The sequence below is a fragment of the Echinococcus granulosus genome, assembly GCF_000524195.1.
Source record: "Echinococcus granulosus chromosome Unknown EG_S00125, whole genome shotgun sequence".
In the NCBI taxonomy this organism is placed as follows: Eukaryota; Metazoa; Platyhelminthes; class Cestoda; order Cyclophyllidea; family Taeniidae; genus Echinococcus; species Echinococcus granulosus.
The window spans coordinates 116,817-137,306 of record NW_020170505.1 but is presented as its reverse complement, the minus strand read 5'-3'; the positions used below and the strand labels follow the sequence as shown (position 1 = coordinate 137,306).

The 20,490-nt window shown below is 42.8% G+C and overlaps 3 protein-coding genes across 3 annotated transcripts in view; 2 read left to right on the top strand and 1 right to left on the bottom strand. All coding sequences in view use genetic code 11, as the record gives it.

Moving 5' to 3' along the window:
• Positions 1-11,481: 11,481 nt before the first annotated feature.
• Positions 11,482-13,112, top strand: EGR_08944 (Protein disulfide-isomerase; the record flags this gene model as incomplete). The annotated part of the gene is made up of 4 exons (XM_024498193.1): positions 11,482-11,623; positions 11,661-12,130; positions 12,206-12,937; positions 13,005-13,112. 4 exons carry the CDS (start codon positions 11,482-11,484, stop codon positions 13,110-13,112), a joined length of 1,452 nt encoding a protein of 483 aa, XP_024347392.1.
• A 1,769-nt stretch (positions 13,113-14,881) lies between these two features.
• On the top strand, positions 14,882-15,881 carry EGR_08943 (Phosducin-like protein 3; the record flags this gene model as incomplete). Its single annotated transcript, XM_024498192.1, has 5 exons — positions 14,882-14,896; positions 14,933-15,047; positions 15,105-15,363; positions 15,435-15,646; positions 15,724-15,881. 5 exons carry the CDS (start codon positions 14,882-14,884, stop codon positions 15,879-15,881), a joined length of 759 nt encoding a protein of 252 aa, XP_024347391.1.
• Positions 15,882-16,155: 274 nt separating this feature from the next.
• The window catches only part of EGR_08942 (Mesoderm induction early response protein), a gene marked incomplete at both ends in the record, with an annotated part of 17,145 nt that continues 12,810 nt past the window's right edge, over positions 16,156-20,490 (bottom strand). Inside the window, 6 exons of the mRNA XM_024498191.1 lie at positions 16,156-16,247; positions 16,621-16,775; positions 17,065-17,189; positions 17,275-17,378; positions 17,895-17,976; positions 19,229-19,438. Of these exons, the coding sequence (XP_024347390.1) occupies positions 16,156-16,247; positions 16,621-16,775; positions 17,065-17,189; positions 17,275-17,378; positions 17,895-17,976; positions 19,229-19,438 (768 nt within the window). The remainder of the gene's footprint in view (positions 16,248-16,620; positions 16,776-17,064; positions 17,190-17,274; positions 17,379-17,894; positions 17,977-19,228; positions 19,439-20,490) is intronic.

Here is a 20,490-nt window from a genome sequence, read left to right as displayed (position 1 = left end):
TTATTTCATAATCTATTTTGAGGAGCCAATAGAGATCGTATTAGGACTAGTCAATGCTCCATTTTATGCATTACCAAGGCTGAAATTCTTAGTTGCATTATTAACATCACGCGCTCAATCCGTCTATTGCCTTTTCGGACTTTTTTTACCGTCAAAATTTGCCAAAGCCACGCTAATGTTAGGCGCCAATCTGTAAAATCTAGTTAAGTAATGAAGTGACATCTTGCCTAGATATAGCCTCCCGAGACTCCCTGAAGACGAAAGAAGACACAATACTCGGGCAGAATATATATTTAGCACAGAGAAGGTGTCCAGGCTATTGGCATGGCCCAAAAGCCAGCCCACCCAGTGAGGTAAGTGGGGGCTAATTCAATGTACAAATGTTGCGCCTCACCAATACCGAGGGATAAAGCACTATCGTATTACATAAATACTTAAATGTAGTCGTAGGCCATCTGCTAAAACATAAACATGTAAAGGTAAGCAAAATGAATGCATAAATGATATCACCTACTTGGAAGCTGAATGGAAGCCTATAAAATTAGTGCAATATAGAAATCAAGAAGAGGTTCTTAGTTGTGACCCTATGCGGTCGCTCCAAGTGTTTGTTTAATCAATGGCTGCTGCAAATGAATAGATTTTAAGAATGCTTGTTAGAAAATAACCTGCATTCGCAGTTGATTATAATTTCAGTTTGAACAATAGAAAACCACCAAATGATCTTTCCTTATTATACTTTAGTGTAGCGTCCCGAGACTCCCTGAAGACGAAAGAAGACAAAATACTCGGGCAGAATATATATATTCAGCACGGAGAAGGTGTCTGGGCTATTGGCATGGCCCAAAAGGCCAGCCCACCCAGCGAGGTACAAGGGGGCTAATTCGAAGTACAAAAGTGGCGCCTCACCAGAACCGAGGGATAAACCACTATCGTATTGCATTAGCAGAAATAACGAGATGTATCACTGACAGTGAAGTCAAATGTCGTTAATGATCTAATATTTTGTCTAGACATTGGTTTTTAAGAGGTAAATTTGTTTCCGTAATCCCAAACTCTTCTATACCTCAGTACCACATGCTCTACCAAATACCTTTGGTTTGTTACGATTTCTGGAAGACTCGGGCCGCTGCATTAGCAGCAGCGATAACCGAACTCGGTCCAAAAAAGGCCAACATCCTTATTTCTGTGGTCGGATACTAGAACTTAATGTGGTAAAAGAATTGGCTTTGCTACAGATGATTGAATCCACAAAGACTTATCACAGAATGGTGAATGATTAATTCAGTCCTTAATGAACCTCCAAATCTAGTGACATTAAACTTCAACCACCCAAAAATGTTCTTTATGAAGATGCCTACGGTATTTACATAAAAATGTTAATCAAGTGAGCAAGCAATATTTCCTCCACTTCTCTATCGTTTGATTGGTATCCAGACAGATGTCTAGGGAGTACTAAAATGAGAAAAAAATTGCAAGAAGGAATGGATGCGGAATGTTAGCTCTATGGAATTATTTCAAACCCTGACACTTATTTACTGATTCTGCTTTGGGACAAATATCCTTACGACTAGCGATTGTCATAAAAGTTTCTTACGTTGTAGACCATTGTCCAGTCTTGAGCAGTATGGAGCGTTCCATACAGTTCACAAATAGTGCCAAACTCCTGATGTGGTGGAGTTGCCGAGGCACCTCAGTGGCGTCGGAATCAAATGCCTTCTCACAGGCAAGAAATTTAATGGGTGGCGTTCTCGATTTGGTTTGGTCTCTAAAGCACTGCCCATGTTGCGCTGGTCGGCACAGAGGGTTACCGAGAAGGAGCGCTGAGTGCAAACCTCAAACAAAGAGATGGACTATATAATGATTTGATATTTGATCTAACTACGCGTTTAACTATGGGGGCACTCCCGTCTACGTACGTTGTATTTACACATCGTGGCATGGCTTACTACAGCATCAAAGAAGGCTTGGGTCGCTGGGTCTATGGAACCACAAGTTCTTCTATACGTTGAGTCTAAATTTGCTCAATGACGAGCTATATCTTTGCGGCTACAGGCAGTATTCAGATTGCAGCAAAGTATCACAAAATTCTCTTTAATATTCACTACAGTTTGTTATAATCTGATTATGGGAATCTACATCAGTGTGTGATCTCGATGCATTTAAATTATTTGATCTACCACATATGTGCCTATTCGAAAAGTCCGCTGAGACTTCTCTGAAGCCGAAAGAAGACGCAATGCTCGGACAGAATATATACCACCTACGTACAGAAGGGATTGGGGCTACTAGCACGATCCGAAGATCAGGCTGCCCGAAGGAGATACAGCAGCGGAGCCCTAAGTGGCACATCACCAAACTATAAGATAAACAAACAAGTAACGTATTTTATTTAGCCCGCGTCAATTACTTTTCTTGAATGCAATATATTAAATCTAAAACTACCAGTTAAATTACTGCTACTCTTAACCAAAGCGAGGTGGGGATGGTTATTCTTAATACAGGATATTAAACCATCCGCGGCCGAAAACACTGTGGAACCCAACTAACCTGTCTGGCGTTTCCATCTTCACCGTATACATGGTTGTATCATTTACGGTATACATAGGCTTTCGCGTACGAAAAATCACGTTCAATCATGGAGGGCGTACCTTTTCCTCCAAAACTGCACACAAACTTGCACTGTTTAATGGATAACAACTTGGCAAACTTCTTGCTGGTCAGTTTCCATCCGCTTGGATCCCTGAAATAATGCCTCGGATTTCAGTAGTCCCGCACCGATGCCAAAGAGATGAAGCCTCCTCAAAGTTCTGGTTGAAATTAAACATCTCCCTCATTGCTATAAACTGGTCCTTATTTGAATTAGCTTGGATTCTGTCGCTTCTTCCACCGGATAAATCCAAGGCGCAAATATTTCAATGGGGTAGTCTGTATCACCGACCTGAAATATTAGACTGGAAGTTCAGCGTGTGTACACGTCTGCAGGCTGCCAATCGGAGGCACGGAGCGGTCGCATTTTGAGTGGCCCTTGCCACACAAAGACCACTAGAACAATTAAATTCAACCTGGACAACTATTAGCTAATCAAGGAAAACGAATCCTGGGTGAGATTTTTGCGAGGTCCTAGAATGTTTGACAAGTATTCCTGAAAAGGAAACCTCCAGAGGATTGAGACAGGAACGTATTTTAGGATCCGCGGTCACACTTAACCCTCTTCTACAAAAAAAGTATCAGTGATGAGATACGGAGGGCCTGAAGCTGTACATTATTATACCTTAATTACTTAGACAGACAATTTGACCTCAAGGAATGCACATAACACAAGGATTAGTAGCTTTACTAAAAGCCCTGAATTTATTATCCACATTAGCTAACATTTTTTGAAGTAAAACGGCCAAATCCTGTTTTCTCATGACAATAATTGATCAGAATTTCTGTCCAGAGATTAAAATCTTTGCTTCGGCTAATAAAACATTTAACTGGGTACTCAGTACATTTCTAGTGAGACTGCAAAACCCTTGCATTTTTTAAGACGACACACAAAAAATTCTCTGTTTTAGCAAATACACCTTTTCATGCCGAAAAAGCATCAAGATTCATGTGAAATGTGTCTATACTTCATTATTACTATGCATTCCCCTTTCGTGTGGCCCATGAAGCCGATCAAGTGAAAAGTAATTTTAGAATACGGTAAAAATGTCTTAAAAAATTTTTGCTAACTAAACACTTCTGATAGAATGCATGTTATATGGTTGAACACCAAATTTCATGTTCGTCTGTGAGTTGTTGATTGACAGGTGATTCAAAATACTTAGCTGACTTCGAAATACTACTAAAAAGTGTTTGTGTCAGATATTTTGATTTTTTTTTTATTTAAAAAGGAATTTCCCCACTTCTAAAGGAGGCTTAGAAAATCCAAAAAAATGTAACTATCCACTCAAATTGCTAAAAAGGAGATTTTTTTGGAACACTGTCAATAGTAAACACTTTTTGCGATCTTTTCACTTGTCTGCTCATGAATTAATACTTATTTTCATTGTAGCATGCCACGCCATGCCTTCCGAGATCGCTACGTCGGTGGTAACGGTAATCCAATCTGCTCCATGAAGACAAAATCCCCGTTATCGTTTGCTGAGTATGACATTCAACCATCGCAGAAGAATACATTCTACGATGGAGAGGCGAATCATTGGATTTGTTTCGAATTTAATTTTTGGAAAGCCAAGAGCTTCATGCTGCGGACAATGGCAACTGATGGGTCAGGACGGAGTTTCAAACAAGTTAAAACCTCAAAAGAAGAAGCTGAAATTGCAGTCTGAGAAAAAGTACGTAGAACATGCTCATGGTAGAACATCGCCCAGTTCTCAGTTGGATCACTCAGATCAATTTCATACTGAGACTGTTCACCTTACAGGAGGCGTGACATTCGGGAATCCCAGTCAAATTTTCTGTGTGCACCGCTATTGAAAGGCAGCTCTTTCTCTAGTCTGTGGATTCGGTGAAGTCGTCTTCATTTTATCTAAAGTCATGGGATAACCAATGGACATGAAACGCCGGAACCAACGCTCAAGAGAAGGGTCGGGCTATGGAATAGACTGCCATTCATTTTAACAATAAATTTAGGGGTACAGACTGTTCAATCTCCGTGGTTTTTACATTTATCTCGATGACGTGAAGTTCTACTCATGCCTGCAGCTTTCGAGCTCTTCTTCGACAGTAAGGACCTTTTAGGCCCTCAGAGTGATTTGGAGCGCTACAATAAAAAAAGAACATTTCTTTTGGATAGAATGAGTCCAATATTTGGTCAAACAAAATTTTGCCGCTAAGGTACTGATGACACAGGGTTTATCTGTGAGTAAAATATGGAAAACTGGAAAACGGCAGAAAAACCGTCACAAAGTGAGGAGCACCGAACGAATAACTGAGGGGAAAAGTGAAAGTAATTAATTTAAGTAGAGTGACCTAAATAGGACACCTAGATTTTTCCAACTAGAAAATCGCATATTACAATGAAAAAAAGGCAGGTCTAAAGAAGCTTTTTCGTGTTGAAAAAATGCGATTCTGACCCTGGTGTCACCCTTTGCCTCCTCTGCTTTTATAGTCTACTGTAATACGATGGTAGTTTATCCCCCAATATTGGTGAGGCGCCACTTTTTGCTTTGAATTAGCCCTCTTGTAGCTCGCTGGGTGGGCTGGCCTTCAGCCCATGCCAATAGCTTAGACACCTTCTTTGTGCTGAATATGTATTCTGCCCGAGTATTGTGTCTTCTTCCGTCTTCAGGGAAGTCTCGGGACGCTACATTGGTGGCAGTGGGAAGCGAACCCCATTCTTGAGGCCACGCATCCTGTTTTTAACTTCTGCGTGATAAACCTCAGCGGAGGGGAAGAAGTGCATATGCTATGGATGGGAGAATGGTGATGATGACCCCTAATAGAGGGTCAATGTTGACATCTTCCTCGGCATCTATCCTAGTCCGTGTTTTGCAGGAGAACCATTAACAACTGAAGCGACACTAGCCGCGAACCATCTGGAAGTTTCATTGCAGACTTTCCCTACCGTCTTCCATGCACCTGTATTAAATCCCGTCCTCCCTTACTCATATCTGCTTTTAGGCCAGTGTTCCTACATCCACCTATGGACACGCATGATGGCCGATGCAGTTCCCCGTCCTGAATCAAGTTCCTAAACCGGACGAAACCCTAGATCCAGTCAAGCCGCTAAGAGGGATCAGCGACGTTGAAGTTGCACGCTAATTTGGTGACTGGCACGGTCGGCTCGTGGGTGTTTCCTTACTGCACCGGCTACGTTGTAATGGCTGACGCGGGAGGGTCAGGGACGACGCTCAAAAGAGGAGGGAGGCTATGTAATACAATGGTGGTTTATCCCTCGGTATTGGTGAGGCGCGACTTTTGGACTTTGCATTAGCCAGTGGCCCAAACACCTTCTCTGTACTAGATATATATTCTGCCTGAGTATTGTATCTTCTTTCGTCCTTAGGGAAGTCTCGGGATGCTGCACTACCAAGATCACCTCCATGATCAGTGCCGTAGAATAAAGGTAAACTCTAATTACTTCCAGTAAAAAATTAGCTATCAGCACTGAAATTTTCGTATGTATTATTTTTGTAATTCTGCAGCTGAACTCGTCGATTTGGTCAAAATAAAATCAAAAACACAATGATTTGATTTTGTTATTTCATTGAAACCAACTTATGTTTAAAAACAATTGGACTAAATTTTAACAGGAAGTCGATAGAAATAAGTTAAAACAAAAGAGATGGGGCAGAAAATATGAAAGATTTCGCTATTTTGCGCAAAAAAATGGGAAGAATTTTATTATAAAGCAAAAGAATCTCTTAAGGTACCAACGTCATCATGATTTGAAATGATTCTTATTCGAGTGAAATCTTAGCGACTACCTGGTTCCGGAGTGTACTACTTAAAACAAAAGTGGCTAATTTTTAGGTCCACTTTAGATACTCAAAAGGAATATGCAACTCTGCACTTGACCCACGTTTATCAAACTCGAGCACAAAAAAGCCACGGCAGTTGGTTTACCTTTTTTGGATCACCTGGTACTCTAGCTACCGTACTTACAGATGTCACCTTGGTGTTTGTTTAAATGCACCTCTTAGGTGAGAAGAGAGCAGTGTACGCCAACTTCGTGGCTGAGCGGAGGCCATTGAATTTTTAGGCGGAAACAAACCCCAAATCCCTTTAACCCTGCTTCCTCATACGCATTAACAACACTTATCAAGTAAAAGGTGTTCTCTTCCAATCAATCTGTTCGTTCCAGAGGTGGAGGAGAGGGCTGCTGAACCCGTCACACCGATGGCAGCGTCGGCGGACCCTCCCCCGTCCAAGGCCGACATGGACCTTGCAAGGTAAACTGAAAACGCCAGACTTAACCTTTGTTTCACCCTCAACGTTAGAAAACACTACAGATCCTACACGCCCTCCCTTAGAACTTATTCTCGGTAGCCGTAAAAGTGAGGGTAGCCCTGCGACACTTCAGCTCAACTGGTCATCGAGCGGAAAGAACGAATGCTAACCAGAGGCAAAGAGGACCACTTGAAGAATCTACACCAACTGGCAGGGCGATGATTTCGCCACATACATAAAAATACAAGGGTTGGATAACCGTCTAATTAAGGCATAGAATCCCACTGTCTTGCACTGCATCAACTGCACCGGTCGGTTAAACCCGACACCTTTATACTCTGAAAGTAGGTAGGCCCTTCTTTTCCTTGTCGTGGCTCTCATTCATTCTTGGAATCATCATTCAATTTCGAAGAGCATTCACGCCGTTTCCTCTTGGACTCCCGTGAGGCCATATTAGTAGTAACTCTCAGGGCTCTCCTGCTTTTTACCAAAAGGTTAGGATTATTTCACCGGCTAGCAGACCAATACCAGTAGAAGGAAAGGGGAGACATCGTTACGTGTTAACACAGGCAAGAAAGCCCGGATAGTGAAAGTTCTTGAACGTCAGAACTTGGCTTGAGGTGCACTTTTTTAAGCCGATCTTTGACGTATCACCAAGGCCTTTTTAAATTTTGCAGAAGGTGCCTCCTTTACTTATCAAGACGCTAAGACCACGACGGCCCTTTTGCCAACAAAAGTGTCGATGAGGTTTTCAATATCCTATTCGAAGCTGCAGCACTACAATGTACAACGTAGACGACCTCCTGGTGCAGCCTACCAATGTCACCGACAATAAGAGGGAAAAGTGTGGAAGTTGCTAGCTAAGTACATGAATGTACTCGCATAACAATGAGTTAGGTTGGGAATAGCACGCATCGTAAAGCATACGATGGACACCGACGAGGCTAGATTGATCTGGTAGGCACCCAGTCGCATACCGGCTTGTTGACGAGAGGCTCGGAGATGAGGTCGTCGAATTATAGAAATCACCACGGACTTCACTATTGCTCTGGTAAAGATGAAGGATAGAAGTCTCTGCGAGTGCGTCGATTGCGGACAGATGAATTCAGTAACAAACAAAGAATCCTTCCCAACACCCTACATAGACGATTCGTTAGATCTCCTAAGCAAGTCCTAAAATAGAAATGACAGAAACAGACAGAAAGAGGGCAGCGTTTATATTACAAAACGGGCTTTGTGCATCTCAGACAATGCCTTTTGGATCTGTAACGCCTTACGCAAACTATGTTGATTGGATTATTCCCGGTACATTGTATAATGTATTTGGACAACAGGAAGCATAGTGGCAACCTGAAATATAGTGATGGACCTCGTACGAGACAAAGGTTTAACTACGAACACAAAGAAATGCCAATTTCTACAACGCTTGGTCACATTTTTTGGCCATACTATCTCATTGGATGGGATAACGGTTACTAAAAGCCTCATACTGTAAGTGAGAAACTGACCAACATTAAACAATCAGACGGAACCCCGTAGTTTCCTAGACTGGTAGGCTACTGTGGGCGTTTGCAAGCCTGCTACGCAAAATTGCGGAAAAAATGTGAAAAAAACCTTAAAGTGAGAGAAAGAGCATGATGAAGCGTTTAAAGAACTGAAGTGAATCCTCTTCTTCACACCGAAACTAGCATTGCCAAATTTCGAGCCAATCGCTCCACCATTCGTACTGGGCACTGACGCTAGTTGGGAGAACACCATCGCTTACGGGATTACCAAATTCAACAAACAAATGAAACGGGAAAGGGTAACACAACGTAAGCTCGATGCTATATTCTCATGGATTGACAACTCACCCATTACCTGACAGCGGGGAAGCCCATAGTGCAAACAGGTCATCAGACTCTGATCGAGATGGAAACAATGATCGCTAAACAATTTGGAGGCATGTTATGATTTTGCAGTACAGTACAGAAAAAAGAATGGACATTGAAATGCAGATGCCCTGTTTTGCAAACCATCTTCACTGAAACCGATGGATTTTTCATAAATACCATATTTTTAAGCAAACCCATTAACCACTAGTGGAGAAATACCCAAAGTACCGACCCTGACCGAACTCCTATGTACGAGTGGTTCTTTACGTCTTCATCGGGCAAGATGGCCAAACGGATATGGCGGAAATATTCTGAACTATTCCTAGGGGGCAAGATTTCACTGTGCCGAGATGGGAATTGAGCATTCAAGCGCCCAGTGATCGTAGGTTTATTGGTATAAACAGTTATCCAAGGGTCACATGAGAATTTGGGCTATACAGGGGAAAAGAAGACGCCAGCTGCCTCGAGCAAAAGGTACTGGATGTCTTCGCTCACTCAAGGTGTACTTGATTTCCGCCGAACCTGCATTACTTGCAGCAGATTTGAAAGGCCTCATCTCACAGTAATCGCACCACTCCAGTCTATGTCTACAGGGTTTTCAGGGGAGAGAGTGGGTCCACTCCCCACCACAGAAAGAGGTAATCCACAAATCCTTCTTATGGTAGACTACTTAAAGGAGGTGATCAAAGCCGGCCGTATAACGACACAAGACGCTAAAGCGGTTGCTTTTGTATTTTCCAATTGTTGTGTTTGCCACCAAAGCGTTTCCTGAAAAGGTGTCTAGGGTTTAGGGTACTAAATTCGAAAGCCAACTTTTTATTCAACTGTGCAGTACTTCCGGCATTTCTAACACGAGATAATGGGCAGGTGGAAGCGACGAATGGTATTCTGATTGGACTGCTGAAGGCTTTCACTAGGCTTTATGCGCTTGACGGCGCCCAACAACAAAGGGCACTTCACTGCTCAAAATGCTCACAGGTCGTGAAGTGAAAGTATCCACTGATATTTTCTTGCCCAACACGAAAGTGGCAACAGAGTAGCCTATAGTGCAAATTGAGAATTGAGGAAGGACTGAGACAAATTGCCAACGTCATATATCGTTGAGAAGAGATATCGCTGGGGGCATAGAAAGCCTAATGACCTGTTCTATCACCTAGAGCACATTGCAGTCGCCGTCATCCGTGGAGCCAAGATGCATTCCAAATGACGAAAGTCGACTCACTAGTAGCCTACCCGGTTCATAGTGCACAAATTTATACCAGTCGCCAAATTCGTATGCAACTGAGGAGATACTTGACCGCAACGTCACTGATCCCTCTTGACAATTTAACCGAACTTGGAGCTTCATCTGGCTTGGAAACTGCACTCAGGAACAGAAAATTGTGCTGCCCATCATGCGTGTTCATGGACAGACGTAGGAACACTGACCCAAAAGCAGGTTTTGCAAGGAAGAACGGGATTTAACACACACAGGCCCGTGAGGGAAGGGTCGTGCGTCTGTTCCTCCTTGCCACATTGTTCTTACTTCGGAACTGTGCAGTCATATCAACCCGGGCTCTATTCAGCTAGTGCAGAAGTGGAGGAGGCATGGTGGGTTCACTTTATCAACAGCTTTATGCAGGTAGATAGGGGAAGTCTGTGACTAAACTTCCAGACGGTTCATGGCTAGCATCGCTTCAGTTGATGGTAGCTTTCCTGCAGCACATGGGACTAGGGTAGCTGCCGAAGGTGGACGGCAATTTCAGTCCTTCTGTTTGGGGCCATCACCATCCTCCTGTTCGTAGATTGCGTACTTCTTCCGCCCTGTTAAGGTTTATCACATAGCAGTGAAAATCAGGATAGGTGTCCTCCAGGATCGGGTTTGTTTCTCACTGCCACCTATGTAGCATCCCTAGACTTCCTTGAAGACGAAAGAAGATACCATGCTCGGTTGGAATATATGTATTCGGGATACAGAAGGTGCTAGGGCTACTGGCATGGCAGGAAAACCATCCCATCTGATGTGGTACCGTGGCCAGGTTAAAGGTAGCTCCCCACCAAAAGCAGGAGTTAAGCAGTCAACGTAACGCATATCGTTAAGGCGAGAAGCAGTCAATTTACGTCAACCGTGCAGCTGGGCCGAGACTTTAGCTTCTAAGGAAAGGCCGAACTCTGGTTTCCTCGAAAAACTTTGCAACACGTACACCTCTATATCAAACTTTAAATAAGGGATGCCATCTTTTACGCACTCTTCTTGTTTTAGCAGAAGGAAACACGAGTTGGGACCGAGAATTATAATTTATAACAATAGCAAATTTTCACTAGGATCAAGGATAGGTCACCTACGTGTTCTAAGCAATAAAACTCTTTTTGGGATTCAAAATCAGTGTGCAGTATTATTCTCACGTGGATTATGGTATTCGTACCTTATTAATCGCTTGTCGCAGAATATTGCGCAGTTGCTTAATTAGGCCTATTTTGAGCAAAAAAACTACAACACTTAAAGAGCTAATTTTTACTTCTTCTTTATATTTAAGCAGTATATGGCAATGAACTTCTGAGCGTTTTTCTTTAGCCTGCATCTTATTTCTGATGTAAAAAGTTATTGTTATGTAATGCGCGAGTGTTTTCTGTGTGATTTTGAGAATTTTTTTTTGAGTTTACTTTACTTTTGTTCAACCGCATCAAAGTGCGAAGCTTATAATACACAGTCATTAGTTGGTGACGTATATCGGGCCTGGAGTCGGTGATGTCCCGGTCAGTGTTTGTGCTTGTCGCGTTGGCCCTTTTTGCCGTTGTTCTTGCGGATGATACCTCAAAAGTCATTGTTTTGACTGAAAGCAACTTTGACGAAACAATTTCAGCCCACAAATATGTTCTTGTTGAATTTTGTATGTTTTTGCTTTGTGAACGACTATGTTGATGTAGATGCTCCATGGTGCGGACATTGTCAACGCTTGGAACCTGAGTACAACAGGGCTTCTATTTTACTTGCTGAAGAAAATTCGGAAATCAGACTCGCTAAGGTTGATGCTACTAAAGAAACCGGTCTCGCATCGAAATATGAGGTTCGGGGTTACCCAACTCTGAAACTTTTCAGGGAAGGTAATCCCACAGAATTTGATGGTGAACGATCTGCTGAGGGTATTATTAGCTGGCTTAAGCGAAAGACGGGTCCAGCTGTGCTAACCATTGAATCCGCAGACGAGTACGAAGACATCGTTGAAAAGAATAGATTTCTTGTTGTTGGCATCACTGACAACACTGAATCCGAAGATTGGAAAGTTTTTCACACTGTTGCTTCTAATTCTGATGAGGTGTTTGTCCGTCCTACTGCCAAAAGTGTTCTTGATCATTTCAACTACAAGGATGGTGTAATGATCGTCATTGTCAGGAAGGTATGTGGTTATCTGTCTCCCCTTACTTTTCAACCAAGAATTTAGCGCAATTTTGCCAAGTTTTTGTTATTTTAGTTTGATGATCCTACTGTTGTGTATGAGGGCAAAATGACAGTGGATGAATTAGCCAAGTTTATCAAAACTGAGAAAGTTCCTCTCGTCACCGAGTTTAATGAAGAGTCGGCCGTTGTCGTTTTCAGCAGTGACATTAAGAGGCACATAATTGTGTTCATGAGAAAGAGTGATGACGTCTACCGCCCGTACATGGATGTCCTGAGGCAGGTTGGTGCTGAATTTCGCGGTCGTGCTCATGTTGTACACATTGACATCGATGACGAAAATCATGAGCGTATTCTCAGTTTCTTTGGCATCAAGAAGGAAGAATGCCCAACCTACCGCGTAATTGAACTAGACGATTCTGTTGTTAAATTCAAGCCTGAGGTCGTTGAGTTCACATTCGAATCCATAAAGGCCCTTGCAAACGATGCTATTGACAGAAAAATCAAGCCTTATCTGCAATCTGATGATGTTCCCGATAACTGGGATGCTGAGCCTGTCAAGGTACTGGTCGGCAAAAATTTTGACTCTGTTGCACGCGACCCGTCAAAGGCCGTTTTTGTTGAATTCTATGCGCCGTGGTGTGGCCACTGTAAGCAGTTGAAGCCTCTGTGGGACCAACTTGGTGAGGCCTACAAGGACCACCCCGAGGTCATCATCGCCAAGATGGATGCCACGACGAATGAACTGGAGAACATTAAGATCGGGAGCTTCCCTACTATCAAGCTCTTCCCAAAAAATAGTGATGATGTGAGCAAATTTTTAATGCTTTCTCATTGCATATTGGCTAAATATAAGCATTTTATTCCCCTATCAGGTTATCGACTATAATGGGGATCGTACAGTCGATGCTTTCATGAAGTTTATCCAGAAAGAGGGCAAAATTACAAAGCCCGTCGAGGAGATTGTGAAGGAAGAATTGTAAACTCAGTGGTGTACAGTGTGTTCCTTTCGAAGTTTTGTCAGTTTTTCTTCCTCAATCCCGTTACCTCTTATCTCTTCTTCCTGGTTCATGTTTCGCCTTATTATCATCCTTTTCTCCTCCCATGACGTATATGTAGTTTTTATCCGATGAAGCTTCGTGGCTCGCTGCGTTGGGAATTCACCTTCCATTAACCTTTGATTAAATACCTTCGATTAGTTCCACCTCCCTACTTTGTGAGTTTTTGTAATTTGGTTTGTAAGGTGGGTGCGGCAAGTCTCCTCTCGAGTGTTAAGGGTGAATTCCAATAATGGCCTATACAGGTAGGGCATATAAGTCGTGAATGTTTGCCGAGTTGGAGTTCCTAGTGGTTGTTCAATGGTTTTGAGGTACTCTATGATGTTTTCCCACCGCATGGGCCAGGGCCTCGGGGGTGCATTGCGGTGCATTAGGTGATTGCTCAAATTTGGGTTTTGGGAATGTGCCGTGTGAACCACCCCCATTGTACCTCTTCTAGGTGGCCTGTTCCCCGGACCATGCCAAAGCCCCCGATGTCTTTCCCATGTCGACAATACATATTCCGTCCTCAGGGAAGTCTCGACGCGCTGCATTGGCGGCAGTGGAAAACGAGCCCGGTCCTGTAGGACATCCATCTTAATTACTTCCGCTGGGTGGTAAACCTCGGCGTGACGGAAGATATGCATATGCCGCGGATGGGAGAATCGGTGAAGACTCCTAAAATAAGGGACGAAAAAGTGACATCGACCTTCAGCAACTCTCACAGTCACGTGGTCTGCAGTAAAATGATCAACAACTGAATTAACACTAGCTGTAAACCACTTGGGAAAGTTCGTTGCGGAGCTGCCTACCCCTCCTGCATTAGTGTATTAATTACGTAAACCCGCGATACCTCCTTCATTTCGCTACCAGCCGGATAGGACCAGGTGGATACAGCTGAACCACACTGAAGTGAGGACAAAGTGGCAAGCAGGAAGAGACGTGTAACTCTACCCAAACGGAACTGTTTCCAATCTCGTCCTCTGCCGTTTGACTCTGATTTCGGGCCAGTGTTCCCACGGCTAGCTGTGGACGCGTGTGATGGCCAGCACAATCTCTTCTGCCTGAAACCAGTTCCTATACAGACTGAAACCTCAGACCCAGTAGAATTGCCAAGAGGGATCGGTGACATTGCAGCCAAGTGTCTTTGCAATTGCAAGGGAATTCAATGATTGGCGCAGTTGGCTTGTGGGTTTTTTTCTTACGGCACCGGTTACGTAATGATGGCTGACGCAGGATGTTGACCAAGGGGAGCGCAGTAACGTAGCCCAAAAGGGAAGAGAGGCTTTGTAGTAGGCTAGCTGTTTATTTGCCTCTCAGTTTCGGCAAGGAGATCACTTAGGCGATTCGTTATTGCCCCCTCCCTCAGAGCCATACCATTAGCTCTAAGCCGTACTTTGTGTAAACTAGATGTCGTTTGCTCAAAGCTTTTTTTTGTACTTTTAGGTAATGTTTGCAATTTTGAAAGGTTTTAAAAAATAGGTAAGTTAAAATCAGTTGAAATGTAGATACCCTCGTTTTGTAAGAATGGTTGTATAAACGCTTAATCTTTTCAATGCACTTGACTAAGTTATTTAAAAAATAAAAACTTGTTCTATTTAAAAAAATAAAAGTACGCTCGGTATTTTCGTGACCAGTGATCCTTGTTATTATTGATTGTCTAAGAAGTGCATTTTACAAGTGAGACTGGCTAGTGTGGTTGAACTGGAGCTCCGATGAGTATGGCGACGGTATGTCGGATTGGCTACGTTATTTGAATTGTTCAGCATCAAGGTACTGCTGAAGATACTGAGTTCAACGCGATTCTTAGGGAAAAGGGCATCCTTCCCCCCCTTCCTAAACCAACAGAGGCAACTCCTCCGCCATCTCCTGATAAGCAAAGTAAAAACTTATAGAATGCTTTAACTATACGCATACTTCCACTTCCTTATCTTCTAGGGCGGGACCTTGTTCAAGAAATGTCGTACAGCCAGCTAACAGAGGAACTAGAGGCTCTGGAAGATCGTGGTGGTGTCAACCTGGAAGAGGATATGAAGTTTCTTGAACTCTACCGCCAGAAACGTCTAGAAGAGATGCGTGAGGCTGTTCGGAAAGCGAAATTTGGCTCTTACGGTGAGGTTACCAAGTGTGATTGGATACAATCCGTGAGTAATGCTGGTGAAGGCGTGAATGTCGTGGTGCATCTCGCACAAAAAGGGTATCTATCCTCTGGTGACCTCTGTTTTTCGTCATATACACCAACTTATATGCTTCTCTTAATCAAATCAGGAATAAAGCGTGTACGGTGGTCGACCAACACTTGCGAACGTTGGCTGCGCGTTACCCCACTGTCAAATTTCTCCGTGGCGAGGCATCCCTCTGTGTTCCCAATTTCCCTGATTCCAACAATCTGCCCACAATTATTATCTACTGTGAGGGAAACGTGAAAGCCCAATATGTTGGCAGTAGAGCTCTAGGTGGCTATCCCTGCAGCATCAGTGGTTCGTTTTTGAGACTGTTTTGTTCCTTTGAATTCGTATCATTCCAGCACGTCACAGCTGCTGTTCTTTATTTGTAGATTTGGAAGAGCGGCTAGCTAAGGCGGGAGCGATTTCTCTTGCTGAAATGGATGAGACAGATGATAACACCCGTGTGGAGCGGTCGAATGGCGTCACTCGAATTCGCGCCGGCGGCACAAGTCGCTACAGGCAAGCCAGCGACTCCGACAGTGACTAGAGAGTCAATTATTGTACCTTTTCGCTTTTATGCTAATTTTATTAACGAAGTAAAGCACTTTCCCTCATATTACTGCCCGTTTAAACGGTAGGGAAAACGCTCGGAAGGGAATTCAGTAGAGTAGTTTATTGAGTAAAGAATTACAGTTGTGTGGATTTTGACGTGTATAAATTTAAACATTACATACACGAGTCTTGCTGGTAAAAAACGAACAAATACAGTGTGCTGCGTGTGAATGTGTACAGGCCAATTTGAGCAGACAGTAGAGGTACGATCAGTTCTCGGCAGAGCTGCCGCGATTAACTGTTAACGCGTACTGACTGGGTGCCTCTCCGCGATCCGACGGACCGATCGCATTTGTTGAGGCTAAAACAGTCCCGAAGTAACTTTAGAGCGAATGGTACCATAAAGCAGTGTGGTGGATGGGGTGGTTTGATTCATCTGTCATACTATTTGGTCCTGATATGATTTACCCATAGACATCTTGATGTATCACAAACTACGAACGCTGCGGTGAGTGCCTCAGATATTAACGACAGTAATCCTCGAAAAATCAGAGTCGGCTTTAAAAAAAGCTGAAAAATCGCTACGAGCTACGCAAGGCATAATGGATTATTCTCAGACAAACAGGAAGAATTACGAGATGAATGGTCTCAAAATTACAACTAGATGAAGTCGTGAATTTCATGCCCGATGACCTAGCCTTTCAAACAAATAGCGCAGAACAATAAAAACTCACAGGTGGCATGGATGGACGGAGTGGGAAGTTCTGCCTTTGGGGGAGTCACTTGGGCTTGCGATTTGTTCTGGCAGTCGGGTTCAAGGTCACCCGCCTCATCTGGGAGACCAGCCACTACGGAAAGCTGCTCCCTCATGAGACAGTCCATAAAGTCTCTACAGATAATTTTTCAGTAATTTCATAAAGAAAATGGTTTTCCAGATTATTTTTATTTGTAATTTAATGTTACGCTACTTTAGACTGACGTCGAATCAAGTCGCAACCTGCACTGAGCAGAGGGTAGGCGAATGCAACGTTAATGCTACGCGGAACATTAATTTTCCTGCAGTTCCCGGTTTTGAGAAACGAATAAAATCCATTCCAAAACAGTGAAAGCCGATGGTGACATCATGTGGTTTTATTGGGGAGCAGAAAAGTTTTTTTCTGAACCGTAGATACACTTACGTAATGCCGGGATGGAGGGGTTTCTTCTTTTCGCGTCGATAAAGACGAACAAACTCGTCGTGGCGTGCAGTCTTCTTCCAGAGGTAGTAGAAATGCACCAATTCGCCCACTGTCTTATGACGCAACTGGATGCAAAATGGTACCAAACACAATAACACCAACAGCACAACAATATGTTTGTGCAGACATACTTTAAAGAAAGAAACGTACCTTACTTTGTTGGATCTGGAAGAAGTTCTTATTGAATGCAATGAATCCTTTTTCAAACGCAGTGCAATCTGACTCGCTCCAGGTCTCCAGGTAAGGAAGAATTTCTGCCAATGGAACAGGTCAGGCTCCCATATTTAAGCAAAAGTAGAATCCACCTATTGCAATGATCTATGTAAGTTGATGCATAAGAGATGCAAAAGAGTGGAAAGTCGATTTAAAGCTATAATGAGGTACAAAGCTCCGTAAGCATTTCCCTACAATTCCTTAGGCGTTCACAAGCTTGATGAAAGTGATAAGATACCGCAGTAACTAAATCACGAGATAAGGCTACCGACGTATAACGCCGAGACTTTGGAGATTTCAAAATATAACCAGCAAAAATTGGAGGATTTGCGCTAGATTCCTAAATTTTATTATTACTGAAGTAAATTGAATAGTGAGTCATAACTTAAGTAGCCAGAAGACTTTTGACCGAGGAAATGACTAGCAACTGGAGAAGGTCCCTTTTAGATCGCTTGCGGCATCACAGCAAAAAAAATAACAACGGGAGGAGGAACAAAAGATTTGATCATATAATATTAACTTGCAACACTAGCGAATACATTAAGCATATTACTAACCAGTGGGTTGGACGGGCTTCATTTGGAGACGACTCAATGCCTCATCAGGATCGAAACTGCATCGAAGAAGGAGGAAGAGTGCCTATGGTGCGAAAAAAAGAAAAAAAAGGCAATTTGATTGCTTCCCTCGACTAGCTTTTATTAAGTAGTGAAATTAAACCTTCTCGTACAGACACAGAGAAAGTGAGCTTTTGAAAGCATTGGAAACCTCAGCTTTGGTTGAGCCCACTCCTGTTTTGACTTTAAAAATGATTTGCGCCTAGAATGAGCAAAGTTTAGGGTACTTGCAGGCAAAGGCACATTATCTTATATTCATACAAAAAGAAGATCGCTATCGTACAGCTAAAAAAATTCGTGGCAAATTAATAGGCTTCAGACAACATTTCCATATTTCCTTCCCACAAGGTCTCGAAGTTACCGGATATATTTAGTTTTAGACAGGTATGTCTACTCAGAAAGGGTTTTGTCTATTCCATCATTACCCTGGCATTTTCAATAAGGCTACCGACAAGTGTACCGACGGCACCAGAGACCCTTTGATGATCACCGCTGGGGACACAGTAGTCGAAATAAACATGCACCACTTGTGATTGTTGAAGAGGGTGTATGAAGGTGTAAAAAGAGCTGGTGAAGAGTTTCTGTTCTTATGAATACTTATTCTCGATTCCATAAAAATGTGGCGTTACTACTGTATGTTCATTACCCCAGACAAACACAACTTACGTACCACAAAGCACAATCAAATTGGTAAAAGCCAATTAGTAAGTAGGAGACATTTTTGGTGTGTTGTGTTGATGTACAATGAGGTTTCGGGTGCATTGGGGAAGAACATGTTGTTTAGGTGGCAGGCAATAGATTCCACAAAAAAAGTAGATCCAGTTTGAATAAGACTAATTAGCAAAAAAAGTAACAAAAGAGAAGCCATGGAAAACTTACCTGTAGGACTTCTAGAACTGCGTTACTCCATGTCTCAACTTAAGGTTTTAATAAAGATTAGCTTGATTAGATTACACACCTCCTTTCATAACTCGGACTGATGGAAACAAAGGATCCTATCAACGTTGCACTCACACGGATGTCTCTAAAACCATTATAATCAGAAAGAAACAAAGAGGACACTGGATAAGTGATTCTGAAAGGTTACTAGACAGGTGAACATCAAGACGAAAGAATTTTGCCGCAAGAATTGAGACAGGGTAATTTCAACTACCATTTATGGAAACAGCAGAAAAAGGGAGTAGTTTATGATGAATAGCTAAAAAGACAAAGCCACCGTGAAAAGTGAAAAAGGAACCTTTAGTTGACAACAATTTCATATGAGACAAGAAGCTCACTTCTTCGTCGTCAGGTACACGAGTGGTTGGTGCAGAGAGCGCAAGAATGCGTGAGTAGTTCTGCTGGTAGTGCTCCACCTCCACCTCCGATAGGTGACTTGGTTTCCACAGCATTCGCGCCTCCACGCCCAAGTGCGAGTCCGTCCGCAAGTTTACCGGCGGTGGTGTGGATGGCACACTGGCTTGGTACTCATCTCCCACGCGCATCTCCTTTGTGAATACAGAGGTAGATAAATAATATATGCTACTTCCTACTAGACATGCAGTCAAAGGGTGATGAATTCCCAAAATCAATCATTTCATTGAATAAGCCGTTTGTGAGCAACCGTTCCAAGTTTTGCTTCCATTTCACCCCCGTTCTGATGACCATCGTAAAACCATCTGACCTTTCGTGTCCATAGTCCGACACTGTTAAGAACTGGAACCAATTACATAGGGGAAATTTCAAATGTGTGTGTGGTCGGTAATTTGCGCACTCGGTTTCTCTCAACCACTACAAGAACGGTGTTGGGAGGAATGCCAACAAGTACACTTATTATCAATGGCAATATTTATCCCCTTTGTTATTTAACAGATTTGAGTAAAGTTAATAAATGGATGAAAACAGTAGCTATACCGAGCAGATTTTCACCGTTCATGGGATATTAAGTTCACCACGAACGCAATGCAATTTGTCAGCAGTTGTTTAGCCAACTACTTACCACACTCAGGCTAACTCAAAACAGTTGCGACTCAATCAGGTCCAGTTCTCCTCCCCAACCTTCTAGTAAAATGTCATGATGGTGGTTGTGACTAGAAGCCAGGAGCGCAATACATGAATGGCACCAGTATGACCAATTTCGAACCTCTAAATCCAAGTAGGCACGTCTTAGCACTGGCCACGCAAACTGGCAAGGGCTAAATTATGTTTCAAACACCCCTTTCGGACGTAGTATTAGTGTATGATATAATTTTAGCCCTTTCTCTTCCACATATCGTGTGCATAATTTTCGTGACTATCTTTCCACCGCTGCGAGTGAATATCTTGCATGCATTAAAATGCACTGGTAATCAGTTTTCCATAAAAAAGGAGGCGAATTTCATTCTGACACACGACAAATTGCCACTTTTAAAATGAAACCCCGAAAATGCAGAAGCTTTTGAACGTCCTTTGCATTACTAGATACGAAGTACCTCCATACATCACAGAGCGCAAGATGCCAAACAACTCCAAAAAGACTGATAATGAAAAGGAAAGTAAAAAAAAAAACACTTACACCACG